At 41.3% G+C, this 14,729-nt stretch overlaps 1 protein-coding gene across 5 annotated transcripts in view; it reads left to right on the top strand.

The window, feature by feature from the left end:
- Window positions 1–14,729, top strand: part of LOC110963576 (histone deacetylase 4-like) — an 83,840-nt gene that overhangs the window by 43,771 nt on the left and 25,340 nt on the right. For all 5 annotated transcript variants that reach the window (XM_022212013.2, XM_051941791.1, XM_051941789.1 and 2 more), the window contains 5 exons: window positions 199–322; window positions 2,629–2,747; window positions 13,699–13,827; window positions 13,942–14,051; window positions 14,511–14,645. In XM_022212013.2, the coding sequence (XP_022067705.2) occupies window positions 199–322; window positions 2,629–2,747; window positions 13,699–13,827; window positions 13,942–14,051; window positions 14,511–14,645 (617 nt within the window). The remainder of the gene's footprint in view (window positions 1–198; window positions 323–2,628; window positions 2,748–13,698; window positions 13,828–13,941; window positions 14,052–14,510; window positions 14,646–14,729) is intronic.

Raw genomic sequence — 14,729 nt, forward strand, 5'->3', positions numbered from 1 at the left:
AAGACGTTTTCTTAAACACTTTGGGGTCAAAGAAAGAAGGTAAAGTCAAATCTGCATTTATGCTCAGCTGTGGATGATGCGGTGCTTTGAACAACATAAAGACTCAACGGCAGTTTAAACAGACTTTCTACAAGTTCAGTTACTGTGGAGAGTTAAAATGTCAAGATCTTTAATGTATCTCCATATTTTCTCCATCAGGTGCTGTGGCCAGTACTGAGGTGAAGATGCGTCTCCAGGAGTTTGTCCTGAACAAGAAGAAGGCGTTGGCCCAGCGGAGCCTCAACCAAGGAGGCCTCCCCAACGACGCTCCTTACTGGTACCGGTGAGGGACATTTTCTGCTTGATTAAACAGAGTGGAAAAAGTAGAATAAATGCATAGAGATTCGGGTGGCACTCCCAAGAAAGCGCTACCTCCAACCAGAAACTTCATGACATGTTTTGACATCATCATCTTCTTCGTGGATAAATCAATATCACTGCTGTCAAAACAATTCCAATGCCTACCGTTCTTATATTCCCAGTGGTTTGTAATGATTGTAAGCAGGCGAGAAGAGCAGAATGTTCCTGCTGATCATTAGAAGTTTGGATGGTAATTCTCTGCCTGACAGCGGATGAATAATGCATTGGATTGTATCTTAATCTGTCAGCGAGTTTCCTCTCCTCCTCACCTGCTTCACGGTGCGAGGCTGACTGAGAGACGCATCGAGAAGTGTTACAAAACAAAGATGGCAACACACATGCACGCTCGCCACGTACACGTGAGAGCAGGATATTGCAACCTGATGATAGGGGCTCTTATGGCCTTGAATGTTTATTGTAGCATCTCTGGAGCCTTTTGCAGGTGTGTGCACTCCTGTTTCCTCTTCGCTCGCTGTGGCAGTCACCTCGAACATGTCTTCATTGTCAGTGAGGAACTGCACGTACGACATGCTCAAACTGAAGAGTTTAATCTGCAAATATGTGAAAATATCTGAACATTGCTAAAAAAAAAAGTAGCTTTAAATACACCTCCAATACATTGATAGAGACTGGGCCAGAGATTAAAGCTCTGCAGTCAAACAGTTTCATTTTTCAGATTTTTTTGTGAATTATTATAATAAACGCCTTCAGTACACAGATAAGACTAAAAGTTGGGCAGTTTAACAACCTTATTTTACAGATTTTTCCTGAGTTCTTGCAGTCAACCCCTTAAAAATGCATTTAAAACCTTAAAAGTTTTGCAGGTTCGAAACATTATTTTGCTTTTTTTTTCCTGAATTATGATGATGAACACCTTTGATACACTGCTAGACCGAAATTCTGCAGCTGTACTTTTTTATTATGATGATTGAACATAATCAAACTGATGCTGATTTCTGTTGGATTATTCTGATAAAATAATGTTAACATGCTGAAGATTGTTACCCATTGAAACACAAATAAAATACACACAACTACTGACTCCAAAACACTTCTGTTTAATTTTTTTCAATTGAAAATATACTTTATTCAACCCATAAAGTGAAGACTGATACCAGATTTGACAAAAATAGAATAAAATAAAGTTAGAATAGAATAATCCAATGTGTGTCCAGAATTGCACCATTTGAATATAAAAGCACACATAGAATACACATAAAATGTGATTTTACCTTAAAATTGCAAGAAAAACATTAAATTCATAACACAGTCATTAACTTTATGTAAAGAGCTGCATATCTTTCTTAGTCATATATTTTTATTTTGTGCGAATTCGTACGATACTGAAGACAGCAGAAAAATATATTCCAAATAATATAGTACACAAATTAAATCTAGCTACATAATGTCTGTCACACTTAAATAAAACAGAAAATTTATTTTTTGCAAAAGTGGGATTGTTTTTTACAGTGTATTATTACTATTATTATTATTCTCTATTTTTTTTCTTTAAATCCCGGAAAAAATGGCTTTGGGCGGGCCGAAAAAATCCTGTCTTTTAAAGAAAATAAAGAATAAACCATGAGATAGACGCTTATCATGTAGCTACCATGAAAAATAATATGCAAAAACCTGCTAGTGTGGCCATCGGATAAAAGTAGAGGAGCACAAGGGACAATTTTACCCTTTGAGCTGAGCACAGTAAAGTAAATGTAACTTTCCGCTACTGCTGCTTTGTAAAATAATTTAGCTTTGTAGATCACAATTCCCAAATTGTTTCATTTTGACAGTAAAAGGGCAAAAAACATAAAACGCAAATGCATAACGAAATAAATAATGTTGCATAATGGTGATGTGTGACCCAGTGAAACACCCACAAATGTCAAATTTCAGCAGCTACAAAGTGTGTCTTTTGATATCTGCCTGCTCCTCTATGGTCTGGTGTAGATTTTATCAGAGTGCGTACATCTGATTGTCAGGAACATGCATTTGGGCTGAAGCCAGCTCGGCTTAACTTTGCCTGCAAACACCACCTCGTTCTGTAGGCAGTGAACAGATGGCAGCACATGTCTGCATCCACGCCGAGGGATTTACATGATGGTTTAATCATACAGATCCATGACAGCCGTGAAGTTAGTTAGTTAGTTAGTTGCTTGTTCAGTCCCAGGTGTTTTTGGTGGTTTGTGATCTTATTTGACGGTGTGTGTGTGTGTGTGTGCTTTGCTGCAGTAAAACCCAGCACAGCTCTCTGGACCAGAGCTCGCCTCCACAGACTGGCGTGTCCACCTACAACCACCCGGTGCTGGGCGTCTACAACCCCCGGGATGACTTCCCACTGAGAAAGACTGGTACATGCTTACACATTCAGTTTTCACACTGAGAGAGGATTACACACACACACACGCTCATTTCAGAACTGTGACATCCAGTCGCTGCTATGCCAACTCACGTCTGGCATAATTTAGTCGGCATCAGAGCTCTGCACTATTCATCACGTCCACATTAGGCTGCCTGGGTCTCCCAGCATCCCCCACATGAGAGAGTGTAGGTGGTTCAAGAGTTCAATAGAGTGAGAGTTCAGTGGAGGGAGAGATTTTTCACCATTTTAGCACCTGGAGTTGTATTAGATTTTAATATCTACTCCTCCTCAGAGATTGTTTTGAATTAGGTTGTGTAGGAATGGCTAGAGATACATGATAATAACCATTTTTCTGCCTCTAGTTTGTTTGATAGTTTCAAATTTAAACTAATTGGCTCTTACTTGAGGGTTTTGTCAGTTCCCTCTAACAGTGCAACAATTATATTTGGGGTTCCCCAGGGTTCTGCTCTCGGCCCATTATTGTTTCTAGCCAAATCATACTTCATTGCAGTATTTCTTTTAATGTTGTGTTTATTCTCTAACGACCTCTCTCTGTTACATTACGTATAATTTCTAGGGCTGGGCCCGAATATTTGGTCGTTGTGGTAGTATCCAAATATTAGTTTTGAATTCCAAATACTGGAAACCTACCAACTCTGACGTCATGCTTCACTTCGCCCGTGCTAGTAAACAGAAGGCAAAATGCAGAAGATGGAGCTATCCATGCTAGTGCTCATGCTGTCGGACTACAATGATGAAAACCCACCACCTGTCGTATTCGCCAATAATTGGGCCCAAATATCCAGAGCCCAGAAACTGATATTCAGACCACCCCTAATAATTTACGAGTGTTAGCTCTATTAGCCCCTAATTCGGTTGACAAATTTAAAACCGTGAAACCATTTACATCATTTATCAGAGGCAGAATTGCAAGATAGAATCATCTTGTTTTCAACGTTCTTACTGGTTTTCAGTGCAATGTGTGTGTCTTTCACTTTTGTTGGGAAAAGTAACCAAATTTAAGTTATTAATTGTGATGTTTCATCAAAAACATGATTGTACATGCATCATTTCATGCATCAGATTTGTAAAAAAAAAAAAAAAAAATTCTACACTCCTTGGCCCAACCCTGAAGTCATCAGTGACTCAACTGTGACAAAAAATTCAGGAATGTTTCTGATGAACTGCAGGCAGTGTTTACACAGAGCAAAGGAAAGACGAGTCAAAGGAAAATCAATTATTGTTTCTTCTTTTTCTGTGATTTATGGCACAATAACTTAGCGATACATTCCTGAGATCTCTCTAATGAGCTGCGGGGCTTAAAAATGTAAGTTCACAATGAGTAGAAATGTGACAAACAAAAAACAGCCAGAAGCTGGAGTTTAGACAATTAAAACAGTGGTGTTTCTGGGTTCTAGTGCACTCTGTTAGCAGCCTTGATTTATATAGAGCACCTCTCTATGAACAAGGTTACAGAGTTCTTTACAAGATAAAAGACAGTAAGATTAATGTAAAAGTGAAAGTAAAAACAATTCATTGTTAGGTCTATGGTTTAAAATGTTGTAAATACCCTGCCTGCAGTGTTTCTACTAACTGAGGTTATTCAAGTAGTGTTTCTGAAAGTGCCGTGAATAACAAAAACATGGAAAAAAGTTGAAACTATAGAAAATACTCTGTACTTGGCGGTGGTTTTTTTTTAATGTAATTTATGGCAGCATAACTATGCACAAAAGACATTTCTGAGTTATTTTTACATCTGCCTCTGCAGGACTTTATATTGCAATGAAAAATGAGCCCACAGTGAGCATAAATGTGACAGGAGCAGCAAAACAACCAAAAACTAAAAGTGAAATGAAACCATTTGTGACTATAGAACACACAAGGACTGGTCTGCTTTACTTGGGTTTGGACTGTACATTTCTGGTTCGACAGGACAGAAATTTTGGGCTGGGTTTTGACATAAAGATTGAGCATATTTTCAGGAAACTAAGTACTGACAAATTTCTTTCATTTCAACTTTTATCCATATTTTTATTACAACTGTGCAACTTTAAATATTTGCAACATTTTCTAATGCATTACTATAGTTAGCAGAAACACTGCAGGCAGGGCAAGTACAACATTTCAAACTGTGGACCTGAGAACTAATTAACTGTTTTTACTTTCACTTTTACTTTAGTCTTATTGGCCTTTATCTTAATTGTTAAGAACTTTGTAGCTTTGTTTATAGAAAGGTGCTATATTTAAGTCAAGGCTGCTAAACCTTGAGACGCTGCTGTTTAAACCCTCAGAACTTTAATTTCTGGTTGTTGTTTTTTTTTATTTACCCTTGGCATTTTTACTCACTGTCGGCTGAATTTTCGCCACATAAAGTCCTGCACCTCTATGAAAACAGCACTACTAGTGCCATTGAACTACATGTAGTGTAAGCATGGTGCAAGAAAGTTATGACAGAAATCAGAACAAAAGACTAATTGTTTGATTTTGACTTTGATTATTCATCTGTCAAATAAATAGAAAAAATGCAAAAAAAAAATGACGTAACTGTCAGTCACAGCTGAGTCACCAATGGGTTCTCTGTTGCATCGAGGAGCGCAGAATTTTTAGTTTTTTACAGGATCTAGTTATTTCAAATTCATTATTGATGATTAATAGCTTAGCCGCGCTAGACCCAGGTCTGAAGACGCAAGGGTCTAGGAACTCTCGACAGGAACGGAGGCGGGCTAAAAGGTTGTCTTTCAAATCACTCTGCAGCAATTGGGTAGGTATACAACCAATCAGCGCAACGACTAGGCTGGTGTAGTTCCTAGAGCGCCGGAAATCGGAGGATGCGGAAGTTCGGTGAAGCCTTATTTATACAGTCAATGGGTGAAGCTCAAGTATATTACAGACATGTTTTAACAGAAAGATTATTCAGAGTCGGTGCTAATGGAGCTCAACGACTGTTGTCGTTTTTGTTGTCGACCCTGGCAGAGAATTAAATTCGTTGCTGTGGGTTGTCTAGCCCGGCTAGGCTAGTTGTTTCCGGTTGTTTCTGTCAGAATCGTCGCGCCTCTGTCGTCACTTAGTTACGCCCGCCTTCTGACTCTACACTTCATGGTGATTCGTCGGCCAGTTTTAGGAGCATCCAACCTCGAGACTTACCGAGGACCCTCCCTAGCAGAGAATTAAATTCGTTGCCGTGGGTTGTCTAGCACGGCTAGGCTAGATGATTAATGTAATGACCCTTGGCCTATAGGTGATTGTTTTAAGGATATGTTAAATAGTGCAATTGTGTTTTTTTTTAAAGATAATGTGCTTTTCGAACTTGCTGACGGGTTTCAGGCTCCAGAGGGTGAAGCAGGAATTGTACTCGTGCACAGAGCAGCATGTTTTCTTTGAGATTCAGAATGAATCTTGTCATAAACCATCAGAGAAACCAAAACACTGCAGAATGTACCACTGGAAAAAAAAAGTTTCCTTGTGGCCCGGAGTCGTCAGGCTTCAGCGCTGGAACTTCAGGAGCCTTTTCAGAGTAGAACCAGCTGTTTCCAGCGTGCTTTTTTGTCAGGTGTGTGTGTGTGCTGCTTTGTGTGGCCGTGTAAAGTGTGAGTGGTGTGTGCGGTGGTGTAGCCGTGAAGCAGCGGTCGTCTTACAGTGCAATTATTCACTTAGCGCAGAGGCAGGCGGCTGCAGCCGGAGCTCCAGCCCTGTTGACTCTGAGCCTTCGGGCTGCTGGCTACGACAACAGATAGACCACAGTTGACACTGGCCCACACAGCCACATTCCTCCCTGGGAGAGCAGAAGAAGAAGGGAGGAATAGGAGAGGAAAAAGGGGAAGGGAAGGAGAGATAATGAGGGCTGAGATAACCAGCAAAGTTTTGGTGGCTTGGCTTTTTTTGTTAAGAAGGGATTGAGAGTTTGTCTCTTTTAAAAGCAGAGAAATTGAAGATTAGGCCACAGAAAATGAGAGCTGGCAAGCAGGATTTAGACTAAATCCAGAAAGTGGCACAAAATGATACCACACTCCCAAAAACCAGCTCTGTCAAGAGAAAGGAAAGGAGGGGAAAAGCGGGAAGATGGCAGGGAGTGAAAAGATCGTCCCTGGAGTGTCAGTTCGTCCCCTGATTTCTATAAGGCTGAGGATTGTGCTCAGCTGCAGAGAACCTGTGCCACCCTGATATTTGCCCACAGCGATGACGTGCTTTGCGGGGTTTACTTATGGTAATGCCGGCTCAGGAGAGTTTAGAGGCTCTTTTATATCACCGCCAGGCCATAAAGTAGAGGACTGGAACCCAAGACTCCCAGCAACGGTCAAAGGAGGCAACAGCGCGCTTTTGTGCATCTCTTGCATCGTAGAAATGCACCGCGGCAGATATTCACGGTAAAAACAGCGCAACAACAGCTAAAAAAATCACTCTTAATGTGAGTTTTTAAGTTGTTCCAGTGGTGACAGCTCACAACATACAGTTCCTGAGCAGCGACTCTGCCGGAAACCCAACAGAAGAGCTGCAGGTGTATCTGCTTCCAGAGCAGCTAAACATATTGGCGTGTACAAACTGCAGCACACTTTGTGAGTAAATTTCCACCCTGCAGAACTTGCTGAATAGTTGGAGGTGAGCAGCGCTACGTCTGACAGCTCTCTTCGGCTGCTCTTGACAGTTCTGTTGCCGCCTGACGTATTTAAAGCTGATCTGTTTCCCTTAAAAAAAAAAGTCATAAAATCGCACAGTGTAGACATATTTTTGTTGAATGGTCCCTGCGAACTCTAACTTTTGCAACAAATGCTTGAGTTTCCAAAGACTGACATGCCAGGCTTCTCTTGTTATTTGCTTTAAATGTGAAGCAGCAGTAGCAGGAGGGTTTGTAAAAGACTTCTAATGTAGGCTGCCTTCCAAATTGCACACTTTTTTACTTTCAGAATGCACTTTATCTGTCTTTACAGATTGATTATTGCTGCGTGTAGCATGCACACAATTCAGGCATCCTACTTCATCATAATATTGCATCTTAAGCTTTCACCGACTTCTCTTTCACAGTCTGCAAAAGGAGGTGTAATTTAATTGTGCATAAGACCGCATGCTGTAACTGTGCAGAGGATTGTGGGTCAGAAAGGCTTGCTGGCATGCACACTACAGAGATTTAGTAGGACATCTAGTGTTTTTTGCAACATGCATGTATTTGACATGCCATGCATTGGGTCCTATAAAATATTTTTCTTGCGTACCATGTAGGTGCTAAAATGCACTCATAGTTTGCTTTGCTGGGGGAGTCTTCCACTTGCAATGCAAAGTTACTATTTAGAGTAGAAATTGACTGACGATTGGATATAAATTTCAGCATTTTTCTTTATCGGTACAGTTGTTTTTTGCGTTGCAGTTGACTGGAATCAACGGGTACAACATTTTTCCAGAGCCCACCGGTGTTACCAACATGGGAAAAATATGTTTACCCTAAATACTGTAGTTTTTTTGGACTTATCGTTCAAAAAACAAACACGGCCCGCAGTTCAGCCGAAAATCCCACCATTTTTGCCTTGTTGCTGCTGGTCACAGCCGAATCAGTCAAGACTTCATACCTGGAGTGGAGAATTTACTTTTTTTTTTTACTAGTTAGAGCAAACTGTTTATTTTTGTCACAGTTTCAAATGAGAAATGTAAAGAGATTTGAATGAAATATGGTGATGTCAAGCTTAAATCTGTTTAGGTGTTCAGTCTGAAATGCGACATATGACAAAATCCAATGATTTTTTGTCTCCTGTTGTTAGTTTCTGCCTCTAATTTTTTTTGTGTGTATGATTTCAATCCTGCTGGTGGTATTTGAGGATGAGAGAGCTAAGAAACAGGTGTAAACAGGTTGTTTTGTTCCCAGTTTTGACACCAAGAAAATGTTCAGTTTTTACTGCAAATGTACGTACATCGTTGTGACCTCTAATACAGAGAGATAATTACTGATTATGAACAATGTTTGTTACCTGAATCAGCCTCAGCCTTAGATACACCTTTCTTTAAAGTTGCTTTTTGGCCTCTTATGTATAGGACACTAGAGCGAGAGAGGAAACATGGCTATAAGAGTAGGGGAAAGACATGCAGTAAAGGGCTGTGGACTGGATTCGAACCCATGACTATAGCTCCTGTTTATGGATTACCCGCTCAGCCAGCTGAGATATCTAGGCACCATGAGTAATTTTTCTTACACTGTAGACATTTAGGGGTGATGGAGCGGCACAGGAACAATAGCACATCTGAAACATGTTCTCACAGACCCAAAAATGCCTCGGAAACATGTTGACAAGGTGGGAAAACTTGAGGCCCTTGCAAATTGTGCCTGACTTTTCACTGGTAGCCTATCTGGGGCAGCTTGTCCTTCACATGGAGACAATAGCACACAGATAGCCTGATACCGCTCAGCACATGCCGACGTTTGATAACCAGAGTGTATAGCTTGTCTTTACATGCAAAGCAACATGTGGCTGTATGATTAGTCACTGAATACATGGCCTTTCACGTCTGCTGTGCCCAGGGTAGCAATACACCGTTTGTGCAGTGATATCATGTGTTATTGTGTGTGGTCATGCTTCTCTGAGGCCTTTCATAGCTTGTTGTGTTTCCAATTAGAGTCTGCAACAGTCTTTATGAAATTCGAAAACACGTCCACAACACTGCCTTAAACAAATCAGATACTTGATTTTCTTCCCTTAACACTATCCTCCCGTCGTAGCGGTCGTATTTCTGTCAGCACCACATTGTGTTGTTTTCCTTTTCGTTCCCTCAAAGAGCAGAGAAAGCATCTTTTCTTTTCAGGGCTATTGACATTTTCTGCATCGATTCCACTCTGCTTTGGCTGCCGGGATTATTCACGGCGCTGTCATATTGGTTCATTCACCTTTAAAAATGTGTTGAAGTAAGAACCCAAAACCTAATTACTCTCCTTCAAAGGGCTTCTTCTTATTTTCTTCAGTAACAGACACTGTCTTCAGATCAAATTGCGGGAAAATAGGTTTGGTCACTGGTCTTGGGAGCTGTAAATGAAGTGGTAACTTCTCATGTTCTGCTATGTTTTGATCAGTAATCTTAATCAAAATTCTCTCCCTGAAAAAGTCATGATCACTCAGCTTTGATCACACACATTTTCTACTCAGATTTCAGAATCTCTTGTCATTCTTTGTGATTATGAGGACAACTGGCTCTTTTTTGAACTCCAACTTTTAGTGTCTGTACAGAGTGAACCAGCAGTGATTAAAGGATAAGGTCTCCTATACAGATTTTAGTTTTTAAATCAGCTATGGGCCTTGTTAAGTCTGTCATACAAAAGGAGACAGCAGAAACTATTTAACCCTCTGAACTCAGAGCTTCTGTGACAGTTTACCTCACTGTAGTTCATTTTTCACTGCACTATAAAGTCCCGCACCTCTATGGAAACAGAACAACCATGAAGAAGGGAAACATAACTGTCTAATATGCTGTGTAACAAGTTATAATGCGATAAATCACAAAAAAAAAAAAATCTGAAATCTGCATATGTAACATTTTTCCAAGTGCCAACAGGTGTTGCTAATACTGGGAAAAACTGCATCTAAATACAATAGATATTATACTACTTATACTTGAATTTGTTTCCATACTCTTCTCTGCTTTGCTCTGTACACAGCCTGCAGTTCAGCTGAAAATCCCAGAATTTTCGCCGTGTGACAGTTTTTTTTTTCCAGACCAAATGGGTAATTTTTGGCAAACTTTTCACTGAGACTTACAAAATAAAGTGATTTTCATGCAATATTACAATTTTAAGGATCAATTCAGTGAATTTCCCCAACTATTTTTTCGGTTTTTACAGTTTCTACCTCTGATAAATGTTGCGTTTTTAGAGAATTTCTTGTAATCTTGCTGGTAGGACTGCAATTTTGCAGGTTAATTCTCTGAAAATGAGATCTGATTATATAGGTTGGAAAACCTTAAGATTTAAAAAAAAAAACAAGATAAATGCAATAGTTACCAGGGGATGCTGTACTAGACCATTTAAACTACATCAAACATTTGCTAATTAGCATTTAGCTGGACTTGATTCCGATTAACCCTTACAAGGCCATGTTTCTGGAGAAGTACATCTACTAAAACCACCTAATCCATAAAAATATCGATCAAGTCTTGCGAGGTTGCATTGTCGTACACGTTCGCCATATTGAATTTCGGCCGATACGCGGCCCCGATAAGAGCTTCGTAATTGCGTCTTTGTTATAACGGCTCATACGGCTTTATCGTTTGAAATGAGCAAATTTGGGGCCAATTTTTATATCTCACCATTGGTCGACTTAAACATATGGGTGTGTGCATATTTTATGTTAATTAGCGATCATAAACAAGTCACACGTGTTGAGCTGAGAATGTTCGGTTTCGGCTGTGCGTACGAGTAAGCGGGAGCGAGTATACTCAGTCCCGGCTTTTTAAGGGTTGAATATAGCGGTTGCTTTATGTGGTTTTATAAGCTCAACTCAAGAGCACCAGATTTAGTTTTGATGCTCTTGAATTGGGTCAGAAAACAAGATTAGCTTCAAAAGGACCGGCTCTAGAGTGCAGCATTTTGTACTTCCTTTAACTTTTCTGTGTTGTTCCTATTGAAAGTAACACATTATTAAGACATGATGAAAAAGATTCTTTGCTGGGCATTGCTGTGCATTACGACCTACATCTTTAAAAGCCGTGTCGTTTACTTTCAGAGATCTGAAAATCTAGTACAGCATAGGGCTGGACCCGAATATCCCGAATATCAGAATATTCGTTCGCTACGGCGGTATCCGGATATTAATTTTGGTATCCCCCCGTTGGACGTTATGGGGCGGAACGAATATTCTGATATTCGTCTTTAATAGGGCCCGAATATCCGGAGACCAGAAACCCCTATTCGGGCCAGCACTAGTACAGTATCAGGCTTCGGAAATCCTTTGTTGAATTTGTGGTAAACTGTCTTCACAAGCTAACTCTCATCAACATTAATTGGTCTGACTCCATCTGGACGGCGCTCTCCTTCCCACTGTGTGCAACTGTACCTTCACACTTCCTATTTCACACTTCCTTCCTCTCCACACATTTATTTTTACCTGACACTGCAAATGGGAACAAGTTCATTTTTGATGAATGCCTCCTGAAAGGAAAGTTTGCTCCAGGGAAGGCGGCTTTTCCGTGTTTGTACCTGTACCCTCCGTTTTTAAAATAAAAGCGATGTAGTAGCAGATTAATTTGGTCGTGTCAGAGCCGGGAATATTGGTGCACCACTTTTGGAATCAGCCCTCCTTTGATGTTTAGAAATTGGCTAATGAATAGCGAAATTATCCGACGCTGCTGATTGGCAGGACAAAATAAACAGAGCATTAGTCACTATATCTGGAGCCAAGGTGACATGCCGTTCCCTTCTCCCTGTCTCCATTCACAAGTCTGTGACGGCACAGACAAAAGACCAAAAGGCCTTTAGGCAGTCAGACATGGCTCCCAAATTGGAGCTAATTGCTTTTTAGCCACGATGCTTTTGGGAAGACCAGAATTTGGCCTGCTTTGAGGCATCTCAATAGGAGGGAGGAATTGTACGCTAAATGAATAGCAGCATGTAACAGTTTGTCTACCAAACAGGTTTCATAACAGAGCGGTTCTGTGGAAGGTTCTCTATGACAGATCAATGTGTGGAGCTCCCAGTTTCAGCAGAAAGCCTGTGAGACTGGAGCTCAGGTAGCTCTCCCACCCTGCCGATTGATTCGTCCCAAGCTGTACTGCTGCCAATTATCTGAGTAACATCAACAAGGCCTGGCAGGAGCTGGAGTACAAAAGAAGCCCAAAAAATCACCATGCTGTGGTTTAATAATGGAAATGGCGCACTGTTGGTGAAAGTGCTGCAACAAAGAGTGAAATGTCTAAAAATGTCAGCCGCTCAAAAGTTCAATAGCGTTCCCATTTTCAGTAAATTAAAGATTGTGTTCCCAGAATGTGCCTTTCAATTTTTCAGCCCAAAATACTGCAATCGACAGTCCTGGTTTTAGTCCTGTTCTTAATGGGATGTTTCAGTCTCTGTGTTTCTGATTGACAATCTTACCAAGTCTATTTGTTTTACTTTTAGTCAAAATGTCTCATCCCGCTTGATTTAAGAGAAATTCACTTAACAAGTGGCATTTCAGCAAGATGGAGGGACTTGTTTTAAGACGATGCATCTTAAATATCTTGTTAAGTCCAACAATCTTGAAGTTATCTTGTTTTAACCCTTGTGTCCTCCTGTGGGTCAAATTGATCCGTTTTCAAGTTTGAAAATGTGGGGGGAAAAAATTATACTTTCACAGTGAAAACTTCCACATTTTCAACATTTTTGGGGGAAATTTTTGAACATTTTTTGATGGGGGGGAAAACAAAAAATGTTCCAAAAAAAGTTTCTTGAAGAACATTCAGAAAAAAATTTGCCGAAATCCAGCGAAGTTCGTCGGATTTTGGATAATTTTTTGACGGCTGAGAGACAGCTGTTTGTTCTGAATGGATCACTCTGAAGCAATGAGGTGGCAGGATGATGCAAAGTTTGAGCACAGCGACTGTTGGTTAGTCAGAACACAATGAAAACAGCTTTTCATTGTGTCGGTGGGGAGAACTGACTTTTAGTATATTGTACTTTCTTAGGTTGCCCCAAGAACCACCTCATTTATTAAGAATAGGTTTGTGAGAGGGTATTTGTACATGTGTTGAAGATTCAATGGAATTTTTCTGTTCAGGAAAGTTATTTGTCAGAATTTGGTATTTGGATGCATCCCAAGCTGATGGAAGCTGAGAAGACAGAGTAACATGACAGAATAAAACAGCATCCCAATACATGTATTTTTTGCTCTGCACTGTTTTATTAAAGCTCCCCTCACTCAGGTGCTTGTGCTCACGTTAGAGGGGTTGTGATTGCATTACACCAAATAACAGTTGGTTTCTTTCCATCCCGCTTTCAGCCTCTGAGCCCAACCTGAAGCTCCGCTCGCGGCTGAAGCAGAAGGTGAGCGAGCGTCGTAGCAGCCCGCTGCTGCGGCGCCGAGACAGCCCCATCACCACCGCCAAGAAACGCTCGCTCGACATGGCAGGTAAGAGACGCGCCGGCTTAAATCTGCCTGCCGCTCAGACAGCCTCCGTTCTAGCCGTCCGCTCTTGTCTTGTGAGTGTGCGCATTTGATTTTTACTTTCTGTTTGTGTTTCAGACTCTGCGTGTAGCAGCGCCCCCGGCTCCGGCCCAAGCTCCCCGAATAACAGCTCCAACAACATCCCCAATGAGAACGGCATCACTGTGTCAGTCTCCAACAACACGGAGGTACAAACACGGCAAACGACAGTCGTATCAGTTCATCCTAGGTGTCTGAATTTGCAGATGTGTTGGTGGTATTTAGCTCTCAAAGAACGGAAGCTCCAAATAATAAATAGACTGTGGAGCTTTTTGTTGTCTTGCTCTTCAGTCGCTACTAGTTAATATCTTTTAAACACTGCAGCCTGAAGCATGCACAAAGGCTCTGAATGATGTATCTTCAGATTATGGGTCTGCAGAGGAGGAGACAGGCTGAGGAGCTGGCGCGATGCTATTTGTGGCAACCATTAAGGGCACTCAGGCAGTGTGGAGGAGGCTTGTGGCTGTGACAGTTTTCTACCACCAGCAGGGTGTCGATGTAACTCTTCCCCCATGTCTGGACATCTCCTACTGTACTGTTTCCCCCCCTTGTGCTGGAGGTTGTTTCATGACACAAACACAGATAAATCATTTAAATGTGTTTTCCAGGCGTCTCTGGCCCAGAGGCTGTGCAGCGGCGCTGAGCGGGGCTCCGTTAACCAGCTGTCCCTCTACACTTCACCATCCTTACCCAACATCACCCTGGGGCTGCCCGCCACTGCCACGGCCACTGCTGCTTCCAACGTAAGGAGGAAACTGCCGCCAAGCTCGCAGACTGACTGTGCACCGGCTTAATGCTCTGAACCCCGAGTGTTTTTTGCTCCTGTC

This window comes from Acanthochromis polyacanthus, chromosome 22, assembly GCF_021347895.1.
Source record: "Acanthochromis polyacanthus isolate Apoly-LR-REF ecotype Palm Island chromosome 22, KAUST_Apoly_ChrSc, whole genome shotgun sequence".
NCBI classification, from domain to species: Eukaryota; Metazoa; Chordata; class Actinopteri; family Pomacentridae; genus Acanthochromis; species Acanthochromis polyacanthus.